Below are 11,764 nucleotides of genomic sequence, written 5' to 3'. Positions count from 1 at the left end.
CCCCCTCACCTACTCATGACTATTCAGGAGCCCCCAGGTGGAAAGTCCATCTGTGTGGGCATCAGCTTGTGGACATAGTTACGATCATCTTCATGGTCCAATATCAAGCCCAGCTTCTGTTCAGACTAAAGCATGAGGAGTGGGCCAGGGTATCAGATGGTGACTAGAGCTCCCGGAACATTCCCCAGCCAGAGGCAGCGCCTGTGGGGGAGGGAAAAAAATTACAGGGATATGGGGAAAGAGCATAGGATTGGAAAGCACTTTCAAAGAGCCGGCACAGGCACGATGGGTCGAATGGCCTCCTCCTGAGCTGTACCTTCAAGGATCCTATAATAAACACGCACACAGATAAACACAGATACACAAACTCACACAGATAAACACAGATACACAAACTCACACAGATAAACACAGATACACAAACTCACACAGATAAACACAGATACACAAACTCACACAGATAAACACAGATACACAAACTCACACAGATAAACACAGATACACAAACTCACACAGATAAACACAGATACACAAACTCACACAGATAAACACATATACACAAACTCACACAGATAAACACAGATACACAAACTCACACAGATAAACACAGACACAAACTCACACAGATAAACACAGATACACAAACTCACACAGATAAACACAGATACACAAACTCACACAGATAAACACAGATACACAAACTCACAAAGATAAACAAAGATACACAAACTCACACAGATAAACACAGATACACAAACTCATACAGATAAACACAGATACACAAACTCACACAGATAAACACAGATACACAAACTCACACAGATAAACACAGATACACAAACTCACATAGATAAACACAGACACAAACTCACACCAATAAACAGACACAAACTCACAAAGATAAACGCAGACACAAACTCAAACAGATAAACACAGACACAAACTCACTCAGATAAATACAGACACACAAACTCACACAGATAAACACAGACACAAACTCACCCAGATAACACAGACACACAAACTCACACAGATAAACACAGATACACAAACTCACACAGATAAACACAGATACACAAACTCACATAGATAAACACAGACACAAACTCACACCAATAAACAGACACAAACTCACAAAGATAAACGCAGACACAAACTCAAACAGATAAACACAGACACAAACTCACTCAGATAAATACAGACACACAAACTCACACAGATAAACACAGACACAAACTCACCCAGATAACACAGACACACAAACTCACACAGATAAACACAGATACACAAACTCACACAGATAAACACAGATACACAAACTCACACAGATAAACACAGATACACAAACTCACACAGATAAACACAGAAACAAACTCACACAGATAAAAACAGATACAAACTCACACAGATAAACACAGATACAAATTCACACAGAAAAACTCAGACACAAACTCACACGGATAAACACAGACACAAACTCACACAAATAAACACAGACACAAACTCACACAGATAAACATAGACACAGACTCACACAGATAAACACAGATACACAAACTCACACAGATAAACACAGACACAAACTCACACAGATAAACACAGACACAAACACACAGATAAACACAGACACAAACTCACACAGATAAACACAGACACACAAACTCACACAGATAAACACAGATACAAACACACAGATAAACACAGACACAAACTCACACAGATAAATACAGACACACAAACTCACACAGATAACACGGACACACAAACTCACACAGATAAACACAGATACACAAACTCACATAGATAAACACAGACACAAACTCACACCAATAAACAGACACAAACTCACAAAGATAAACGCAGACACAAGCTCAAACAGATAAACACAGACACAAACTCACTCAGATAAATACAGACACACAAACTCACACAGATAAACACAGACACAAACTCACCCAGATAACACAGATACACAAACTCACACAGATACACAAACTCGCACAGATAAACACAGATACAAACTCACACAGATAAACACACAGACACAAACTCACACCGATAAACACAGACACAATCTCACACAGATAAACACAGACACAAACTCACACAGATAAACACACAGACTTGTACACACAATGTACACATACACGCGTACTCACATTAATACACACCCACCCTGCTGCTTGTCAGCTGACTCTTCTTTTATATCTTTATTTAAAATATTTGCTGGATTAAATTGCTGGGTTTTGATTGATCCATTCTGTGCATCAGTTGGAGAGCTGAATCCACTGAGTCACAGCAGAGAACAATGCCAGCTCCCTGCACAGGTTACAAATGGAGTAAGGACACTTCTTCATTTAAATGACAAAACATCTGAAAGACAAGTCCGACTGTCGAATAGCCGATGACTCCTCAGAGCTGCACACTCTCCCTGCTTACTGAGTTGTCGTAGCATTGACTCTCCTTTGACGGAGCGTGTGTTTGAAGCTGGCCTGCCTTGGGCTCCTGGGCATTGTCCGTTATCGTCCTACAACAATGACAGCAGCTGTGGGCACAGCAGGATGTCAGAGCCCTGTCCAGTGGGCTGAATGAGTGCATCCAGAGGGGTAGGAAGTCCCAGGAACGCAGGAACGGGGGGAGACACCTGGGGCGCTTTTTCTGGATGATGTTGATGATGATGACGACGATGAGGATGATGAAGATGGGGCCGGCGATGGCTCCGAGCAATATCCAGCCTGCCATGGACAACCCAAAGAGAGCCCCAGGGATCAGGACGAAACTCAGTAGCAAGTACATGACGGGAAACCAGCGATACCGGGCAGTAATATTCCCAAACACCTTGGCAAACGAGATTGGGATTCGCAGAAGCGGAACACAATACCACATGAGAATCCCGGATAGGTTAAAGAACAGATGGATGAGGGAAACCTGGCGAAGGAGAAGGAGGATCAGTGTCACACATCTTCACAACCGGGTATTAAGATCATTAGAAAGATGAGAAATAGTTACCAGCCTAACAGGTCTCTTCCACCTACAGCCCATGTGTGACCTGCTCCGACTGAGGCCCGAGTCCACCTGCCACATTGAGGAAACGTTACGCAGGATTTGTCCCCACTCCCAAAGAAGGTACCAAATCGAGATTTCATATCCCAGCCCAGGGGCCTCCAAGCTCTTGTTTCATTGGCTGTTTCCATGGTTACCATGGACCCATTGGAGCCACGTATCAAGTTCAAATGCATGTTGACATTAACCTGCGGATATCTCGAGGTGTCGACACAAACAGGCTGTGGAGATTCTGGTTTTTGGGTTTATCTCTCATTGAGGCAACAGCACTAAGAGCTGCCCTTTCCAAACCTGCAGGACACAATTTCAAACGGGACGACCCACTGAGTAAGAAATCTAAACACTAATAGGCTGAGATCCCTGGGCTCGGGCCAGGGCCCGGGGTCACACCTGGGCCGAGGGTTGGACATGTGGTGTCCCAGACCGAAGGGGTAAGTGTTCATGTTGCTCAGTGGGCCGCACTCTCGCCTGGGACTCAGAGGCCGTGCGGTCAAATCCCAGTCCAGCGACTTGATCACATAATCCAGGCTGACCCTCCAAGTGCAGTACTGAGGGAGTGCTGCACTGTCGGAGGGTCAGTACTGAGGGAGCGCTGCACTGTCGGAGGGTCAGTACTGAGGGAGTGCTGCGCTGTCGGAGGGTCAGTACTGAGGGAGTGCTGCGCTGTCGGAGGGTCAGTACTGAGGGAGTGCTGCACCGTCGGAGGGTCTGTACTGAGGGAGTGCTGCACTGTCGGAGGGTCAGTACTGAGGGAGTGCTGCACTGTCGGAGGGTCAGTACTGAGGGAGTGCTGCACTGTCGGAGGGTTAGTACTGAGGGAGTGCTGCACTGTCGGAGGGTCAGTACTGAGGGAGTGCTGCACTGTCGGAGGGTCAGTACTGAGGGAGAGCTGCACTGTTGGAGGGTCAGTACTGAGGGAGTGCTGCACTGTCGGAGGGTCAGTACTGAGGGAGAGCCGCACTGTCGGAGGGTCAGCACTGAGGGAGTGCTGCACTGTTGGAGGGTCAGTACTGAGGGAGCGCTGCACTGTCGGAGGGTCAGTACTGAGGGAGTGCTGCGCTGTCGGAGGGTCAGTACTGAGGGAGTGCTGCGCTGTCGGAGGGTCAGTAATGAGGGAGTGCTGCACTGTCGGAGGGTCAGTACTGAGGGAGTGCTGCACCGTCGGAGGGTCTGTACTGAGGGAGTGCTGCACTGTCGGAGGGTCAGTACTGAGGGAGTGCTGCACTGTCGGAGGGTCAGTACTGAGGGAGTGCTGCACTGTCGGAGGGTCTGTACTGAGGGAGTGCTGCACTGTCGGAGGGTCAGTACTGAGGGAGTGCTGCACTGTCGGAGGGTCAGTACTGAGGGAGTGCTGCACTGTCGGAGGGTCAGTACTGAGGGAGTGCTGCACTGTCGGAGGGTCAGTACTGAGGGAGTGCTGCACTGTCGGAGGGTCAGTACTGAGGGAGAGCTGCACTGTCGGAGGGTCAGTACTGAGGGAGTGCCGCACTGTCGGAGGGTCAGTACTGAGGGAGAGCCGCACTGTCGGAGGGTCAGTACTGAGGGAGAGCCGCACTGTCGGAGGGTCAGCACTGAGGGAGAGCTGCACTGTCGGAGGGTCAGTACTGAGGGAGCGCTGCACTGTCGGAGGGTCAGTACTGAGGGAGTGCTGCACTGTCAGTGATGCCATCTTTCGGATGAGAAGTTACACTGAGGTCCCGCCTGCCCTCTCAGGTGGACATAAAAGATCCCATGACACTCGATAATCTCTGCACCTGCTCATCCTGCTAACCTCGTAACCCTAACCTCACATTCTCCCACCTCCCAGTCACGGCCTGAGCTGCTCATCCACTCCTTTGTTCCACATATGCTCAACATTGTGGGAGATTTGTACATTTTGGAAAGTTCTTCAGTTCTCCATTCATAGTCTAAATTAAATAGCTCACTTACAATTCTCTTCTCTGTGCCTCTCAGTATTTTACAATCCTGGATTATATCCTCCAATGCCTATTTCTCACCTCCATCTGCTGCTGAAACCCTCATTTGTTACCTCCAGACTCGACTATTCCAATGCTCTCCTGACCGGCCTCCCATCTTCCACTGTCCATAAATTTCAGCTCATCCAAAACTCTACGGCCCGTATCCTAACTCGCACCAAGTCCTGTTTTCCCATCACCCCTGTGCCCGTTGACCTACATTGTCTCCCGGTCTGGGAACACCTCGATTTTAAAATTCTCATCCTTGTTTTCAAATCCCTCCATGGCCTCGCCCCTCCCTATCTCTGTAACCTCCTCCAGCCCTACAACCCACCGAGATCTCAGCGTTCCTCCAATTCTTGCCTCTGGCGCATCCCCGATTTTAATCGCTCCACTATTGGCGGCCATGCCTTCAGCTGTCTAGACCCTCAGCTCTGGAATTCTCTCCCTAAACCTCTCCCTCTTCCTTTAAGACGCTCCTTAAAACCTATCTCTTTGACCAAGCTTTTGGTCACCTGTCCTAATATCTCCTTATGTGGCTCGGTGTCAAATTTTGTCTGATAATCGCTCCTGTGGAACAGCTTAGGACGTTCAAGGTGCTTTATAAATACAAGTTTTTTTGTTCGAATATGTCCCCTCTCAATCTCCAGGTTTAGTCCACAAAATGAGTACTTTGCATCTGTTTTTACCAAAGAAGAAGATGCTGCCAGAGTCTCAGTAAAGGAAGATATAGTTAAGATACTGGATGGGCTAAAAATTGATAAAGAGGAGATATTAGACAGGCTGGCTGTACTTAAAGTAGATAAATCACCTGGTCCGGATGGGATGTACCCTAGGATGCTGAGGGAAGTAAGGGTGGAAATTGCGGAGGCTCTGGCCACAATCTTCCAAACATCCGTAGATACGGGGGTGGTGCCAGAGGACTGGAGAATTGCAAATGTTACCCTTGTTCAAAAAAGAGTGTAAGGATAAACCCAGCAACTATAGGCCAGTCAGTTTAACCTCAGTGGTGGGGAAACTTTCAGAAACGATAATCTGGGGCAGAATTAACAGTCACTTGGACGAGTGTGGATTGATTAGGGAAAGCCAGCACAGGTTTGTTAAAGGCAAATCGTGTTTAACTAACCTGATAGAGTTTGTTGATGAGGTAACAGAGAGGATAGATGAGGGCAATGCAGTTGATGTGATGTATATGGGCTTTCAAAAGGTGTTTGATAAAGTGCCATATGGTAGGCTTATCATCAAGATTGCGGCCCATAGAATAAAGGGGGCAGTGGCAACATGGATACGGAATTGGCTAAGTGACAGGAAACAGAGAGTAGTGGTGAACGGTTGTTTTTCGGACTGGAGGGAGGTGTACAGTGTTGTTCCCCAGGGGTCAGTGCTGGGACCACTGCTTTTCATGATATATATTAATGACTTGGACTTGGGTGTACAGGGCACAATTTCAAAATTTGCAGATGACACAAAACTTGGAAGGGTGGTGAACAGTGAGGAGGATAGTGATAGACTTCAAGAGGATATGGACAGGCTGGTGGAATGGGCGGACACGTGGCAGATGAAATTTAACGCAGAAAAATGCGAAGTGATACATTTCGGTAGGAAGAATGAGGAGAGGCAATATAAACTAGAGGGCACAACTCTAAAAGGGGTACAGGAACAGAGAGATCTGGGGGTATATGTGCACAAATGGTTGAAGGTGGCAGAGCAGGTTGAGAAAGTGGTTAAAAAAAGCATGCGGGATCCTGGGCTTTATAAATAGAGGCATGGAGTACAAAAGTATGGAAGTCATGATGAACCTTTATAAAACACTGGTTCGGCCACAACTGGAGTATTGTGTCCAGTTCTGGGCACCGCACTTTAGGAAAGATGTGAAGGCCTTAGAGAGGGTGCAGAAGAGATTTACTAGAATGATTCCAGAGATGAGGGACTTTAGTTATGTGGACAGACTGGAGAAGCTGGGGTTGTTCTCCTTGGAACAGAGACGGTTGAGAGGAGATTTGATCGAGGTATTCAAAATCATGAAGGGTCTAGACAGAGTAGATAGAGAGAAACTGTTCCCATTGGAGGAAGGGTCAAGGACCAGAGGACATAGATTTAAGGTGATTGGCAAAAAAACCAAAAGAACATGAGGAAAAAATTTTTTACACAGCGAGTGGTTAGGATCTGGAATGCACTGCCTGAGGGGGTGGTGGAGGCAGATTCAATCATGGCCTTCAAAAGGGAACTGGATAAGTACTTGAAAGGAAAAAATGTGCAGGGCTACGGGGATAGGGCGGGGGAGTGGGACCAGTAAGATTGCTCTTGCACAGAGCCGGCGTGGACTCGATGGGCCAAATGGCCTCCTTCCATGCTGTAACCTTTCTATGATTCTATGATTTTAGTCCTGTGACTCTTACCTTCTAATTTAGAGCCCTGTTCTAAAATCATCATCACAGTCTTCACCAAACCTGCTGCAAAGTGTTTGTGGAGGGCAAATGAGAACTACATTGGGTTCTGTTGTGATGCTCCCATGGCCCAATAGCTGCTTAGGGTGAATTATGGGATGGCTGCTGGAATAGGATGGAACCATACTCCATCAGAAGTTAAAACCTTCAGGAAAAGAGGGGTGAGGAGAAAGTTGGAAAGAGGAAAGGCCTAATAACTGGATAAAAACATGGCAAAACATCGGGGGAGGGGAGAGGGAGTGGGGCTTCTGGATTAAACCCTGTTTACTCCGAATTGTTAACTGAATTTCTCCATCCTTAGTCTGGCATGTGTGAGTGTGTGTATCAAACAGTGTGTGTGTGTGTGTTAGTGTGTGTGTGTGTGTTAGTGTGTGTGTGTGTGTGTTAGTGTGTGTGTGTGTTTGTGTGTGTGTGTGTGTGTGTGAGTACATATGTGTGAGTGCATGTGCTACTGCTTGTGAATGTGTGTGCGAGTGTGTGTAAGTGTGAGTGTGCAAGTGTGTGTGTGATCGCTGTTAGTGCGTGTATATGTGAGTGCGTGTGGATGTGTGTGTGTGAGCTTGTGTGTGTGAGTGCGTATGAGTGTGTGAGTGAGTGAGTGAGAGTGCAAGTCTGTGAGTGCGTGAGTTTGAGTGCATGAGTGAGTGTGTATGAGTGTGAGTGTGTATCCGAGTGCGTGTGAGTGCACGTGTGTGTGTGAGTGGGTGTGAGTGCGGGTGTAAGTGTGTGTGCGTGAGTCCAAGTGTGTGTGTGTGTGTGTGAGTACGAGTGTGTTACCTGCACAGCGTTCCCCAGTTGTTCAGCTGGACTGGCCAGGGCTGCCAGTATTGCTGTGGTTGTTGTTCCAATGTTTGACCCCAGGCACAGGGGGTACGCCCTCTCCAGACTGATCACCCCGATCCCTGCACAGGTCACAAGGGAAAAGAAGCATTAGATCAGCCTTCCACTGAGCAGTCGATCACAGGAGAAGCAGCAAACCTGCACCCAGCAGGGGGCGAAGTACAGGTTACAGTCTCACTCCCATTCCACGTCCCACTGATCTCCCTGTGACTGGGAGAGGGAGTCCTCTCAACACAGAGACCATGTTTATTGTCGATCGTCCCTTTTCCCCAGGGGAGGGGTTTATAGTTTAAAAGAGCATTTCGTGGCCAACGTTAGACTTTTAGAAATGACTTCCTCTTATGCTGCAGCAAGACGTTACATTAATCATCCTCCCCCCCACTCACCCCCCCTGGGACAGGAGTCCTACTAAACACCATAACTAGCCCCACCGCCCACCCCCCCCACGATATTTACACCTCCCCCGCCCTCGGGAACTGGGACAAGGTCCGTTCGGGAAGGATGGAAGTTCCACCCTCTGCACTCCCAGTGGGGAGGTGGCAGCACGGGAATTTCGGGGATCTCGGGCTGCCAACTCTGATTGGACGCATTCCTGGAGTTTTCATCACATGACCTCCTGCCTCCAACCACCTCGGCCCCCCCCACCCCCCCCCCCCCCCCCCACTCTCCTGCCATTGGTCGCCCGGCTCGTCCATCCCCGCAGAGTTCCCTGGAAATTGATCCTTAATTCCTGGAGACTCCAGGGTAATCCGGAAGGGTTGGCGACAGTACTGGGACCCCCGGGTTCCTGTGTGGGATCATTGTACGGCGGTTACAAGTGATCTTCATGCTCATTGGGTGGTCTTCCTCTTTGCTCGCTGCTCTGTGCTCTGGTCGTGCCTCACCTTTCGAATAGCTCTGTCATCCTCTCCCTGCTGTTCCGCCCGGCACCGAGTCTAATGAGCCCGCGTATGGAACAGGACACAAGTGGCCTGGGTTAGGCCGCGATCAACGACAAGCTGGCTCCTCATCCCTGTATCTCAGTATGAGAGGCCATGCTGGGGAGAAACCTGTAATGGGGGAAGGGCCTGCAATGGGAAGAGGGGCCTGCGATGGGGAGGAGCTTAGGTTGGGGACAGGACATGGCTGGGGAGGGGCCTGTGGTGGGGAGAGGCCTGGTCTGGGGGAGGCCTGTGTTGGGGTGGCGCCTGTGCTGGGGAGGAGCCTGGGCTCCAGAGGGGCCTGTGCTGGGGAGGAGCATGGGCTCCGGAGGGGCCTGTGCTGGGGAGGAGCCTGGGCTCCGGAGGGGCCTGTGCTGGGGAGGAGCCTGGGCTCCAGAGGGGCCTGTGCTGGGGAGGGGTCTGGGCTCCGGAGGGGCCTGTGCTGGGGAGGAGCCTGGGCTCCGGAGGGGCCTGTGCTGGGGAGGAGCCTGGGTTCCAGAGGGGCCTGTGCTGGGGAGGGGTCTGGGCTCCGGAGGGGCCTGTGCTGGGGAGGGAGCCTGGGCTCCGGAGGGGCCTGTGCTGGGGAGGAGCCTGTGCTGGGGAGGAGCCTGGGCTCCGGAGGGGCCTGTGCTGGGGAGGAGCCTGTGCTGGGGAGGAGCCTGGGCTCCGGAGGGGCCTGTGCTGGGAGGGGTCTGGGGAGGGGCCTGTGCTGGGGAGGGGTCTTGGATGGGGAGGGGACTGCAATGGGGAGGGGACTGCAATGGGGAAGGGCCTAGGCTGTGGAAGAGACTGGGACGGGAGAGGGGCCTGGGCTGGGAAAAGGGCCTGTGCTGGAGGTGTGACTGAGCCAAGCAATTGAGCTGTAAGCAGTCTGTGCCTGGGGAGGAGGATCCAGCTCACTGAGTGTTCGCCACAGGGCACTGAGGAATTCCAGCCCCTCGGTACTTTGGGATTGAAACTCAGAGACTGTAGTAACTGTCGCATTACGAACATAGTGCCCACAGTGCTGGGCAGCTTTTGATATGTGTGTATTGGATATGATGAGCAGGGCACCAGGAGAGCACCTCTCTTACCTATGAGTGGAACAATGGCGGATGTGAAGACCGAGCTGCTCTGAACAATGAAAGTCATGACGGCGCCGACCACAATGGCTAAATAACCATTTACCCAAGCAAAGGGGAAGGGGAAATCTGTAAAGAAACACAGAGAGAATCAAAGTGGGAATGGTACACTGGGCACCGTGCACACGGGCACTCGGCATGGCAAGATCCCAAATAGGTCCGCCACATTGTACCCAGACACTGAGTATCATACTGACACCGTGAGTATTATACTGACACTGTGAGTACTATACTGTCACAGTGAGTATTATACTGACACTATGAATATTATACTGCCACTGTGAGTATTATACTGACACTGTGAGTACTATACTGCCACTATGAGTACTATACTGCCACTGTGAGTATTATACTGCCACTGTGAGTATTATACTGATACTGAGTATTATACTGACACTGTGAGTATTATACTGACACTGTGAGTATCATACTGACACCGTGAGTATTATACTGATACTGAGTATCATACTGACACCGTGAGTATTATACTGACACCGTGAGTATTATACTGATACTGAGTATTATACTGACACTGTGAGTATTATACTGACACTGTGAGTATTATACTGATACTGAGTATTATACTGACACTGTGAGTATTATACTGACACCGTGAGTATTATACTGATACTGAGTATTATACCGACACTGTGAGTATTATACTGACACTGTGAGTATTATACTGATACTGAGTATTATACTGACACTATGAGTATTATACTGATACTGAGTATTATACTGACACTGTGAGTATTATACTGACACTGTGAGTATCATACTGACACCGTGAGTATTATACTGACACCGTGAGTATTATACTGACACTGTGAGTATCATACTGACACCGTGAGTATTATACTGACACCGTGAGTATTATACTGATACTGAGTATTATACTGACACTGTGAGTATTATACTGACACTGTGAGTATTATACTGATACTGAGTATTATACTGACACTGTGAGTATTATACTGACACCGTGAGTATTATACTGATACTGAGTATTATACTGACACTGTGAGTATTATACTGACACCGTGAGTATTATACTGATACTGAGTATTATACTGACACTGTGAGTATTATACTGACACCGTGAGTATTATACTGATACTGAGTATTACACTGACACTGTGAGTATTATACTGATACTGAGTATTATACCGACACTGTGAGTATTATACTGACACTGTGAGTATTATACTGACACTGTGAGTATTATACTGATACTGAGTATTATACCGACACTGTGAGTATTATACTGACACTGTGAGTATTATACTGATACTGAGTATTATACTGACACTATGAGTATTATACTGATACTGAGTATTATACTGACACTGTGAGTATTATACTGACACTGTGAGTATCATACTGACACCGTGAGTATTATACTGACACCGTGAGTATTA

At 48.5% G+C, this 11,764-nt stretch overlaps 1 protein-coding gene across 1 annotated transcript in view; it reads right to left on the bottom strand.

Moving 5' to 3' along the window:
* Positions 1–2,412: 2,412 nt before the first annotated feature.
* LOC137300321 (sodium-dependent phosphate transport protein 2C-like) overlaps positions 2,413–11,764 on the bottom strand; it is a 45,680-nt gene continuing 36,328 nt past the window's right edge. Inside the window, exons 10-12 of the mRNA XM_067969406.1 lie at positions 10,299–10,415; positions 8,243–8,367; positions 2,413–2,928 (exon numbers count right to left, since the gene is read on the bottom strand). Of these exons, the coding sequence (XP_067825507.1) occupies positions 2,413–2,928; positions 8,243–8,367; positions 10,299–10,415 (758 nt within the window). The remainder of the gene's footprint in view (positions 2,929–8,242; positions 8,368–10,298; positions 10,416–11,764) is intronic.

The sequence above is a fragment of the Heptranchias perlo genome, chromosome 31 (genome assembly GCF_035084215.1).
Source record: "Heptranchias perlo isolate sHepPer1 chromosome 31, sHepPer1.hap1, whole genome shotgun sequence".
NCBI lineage: Eukaryota > Metazoa > Chordata > Chondrichthyes > Hexanchiformes > Hexanchidae > Heptranchias > Heptranchias perlo.
This window is presented reverse-complemented; position numbering and strand designations above follow the sequence as displayed.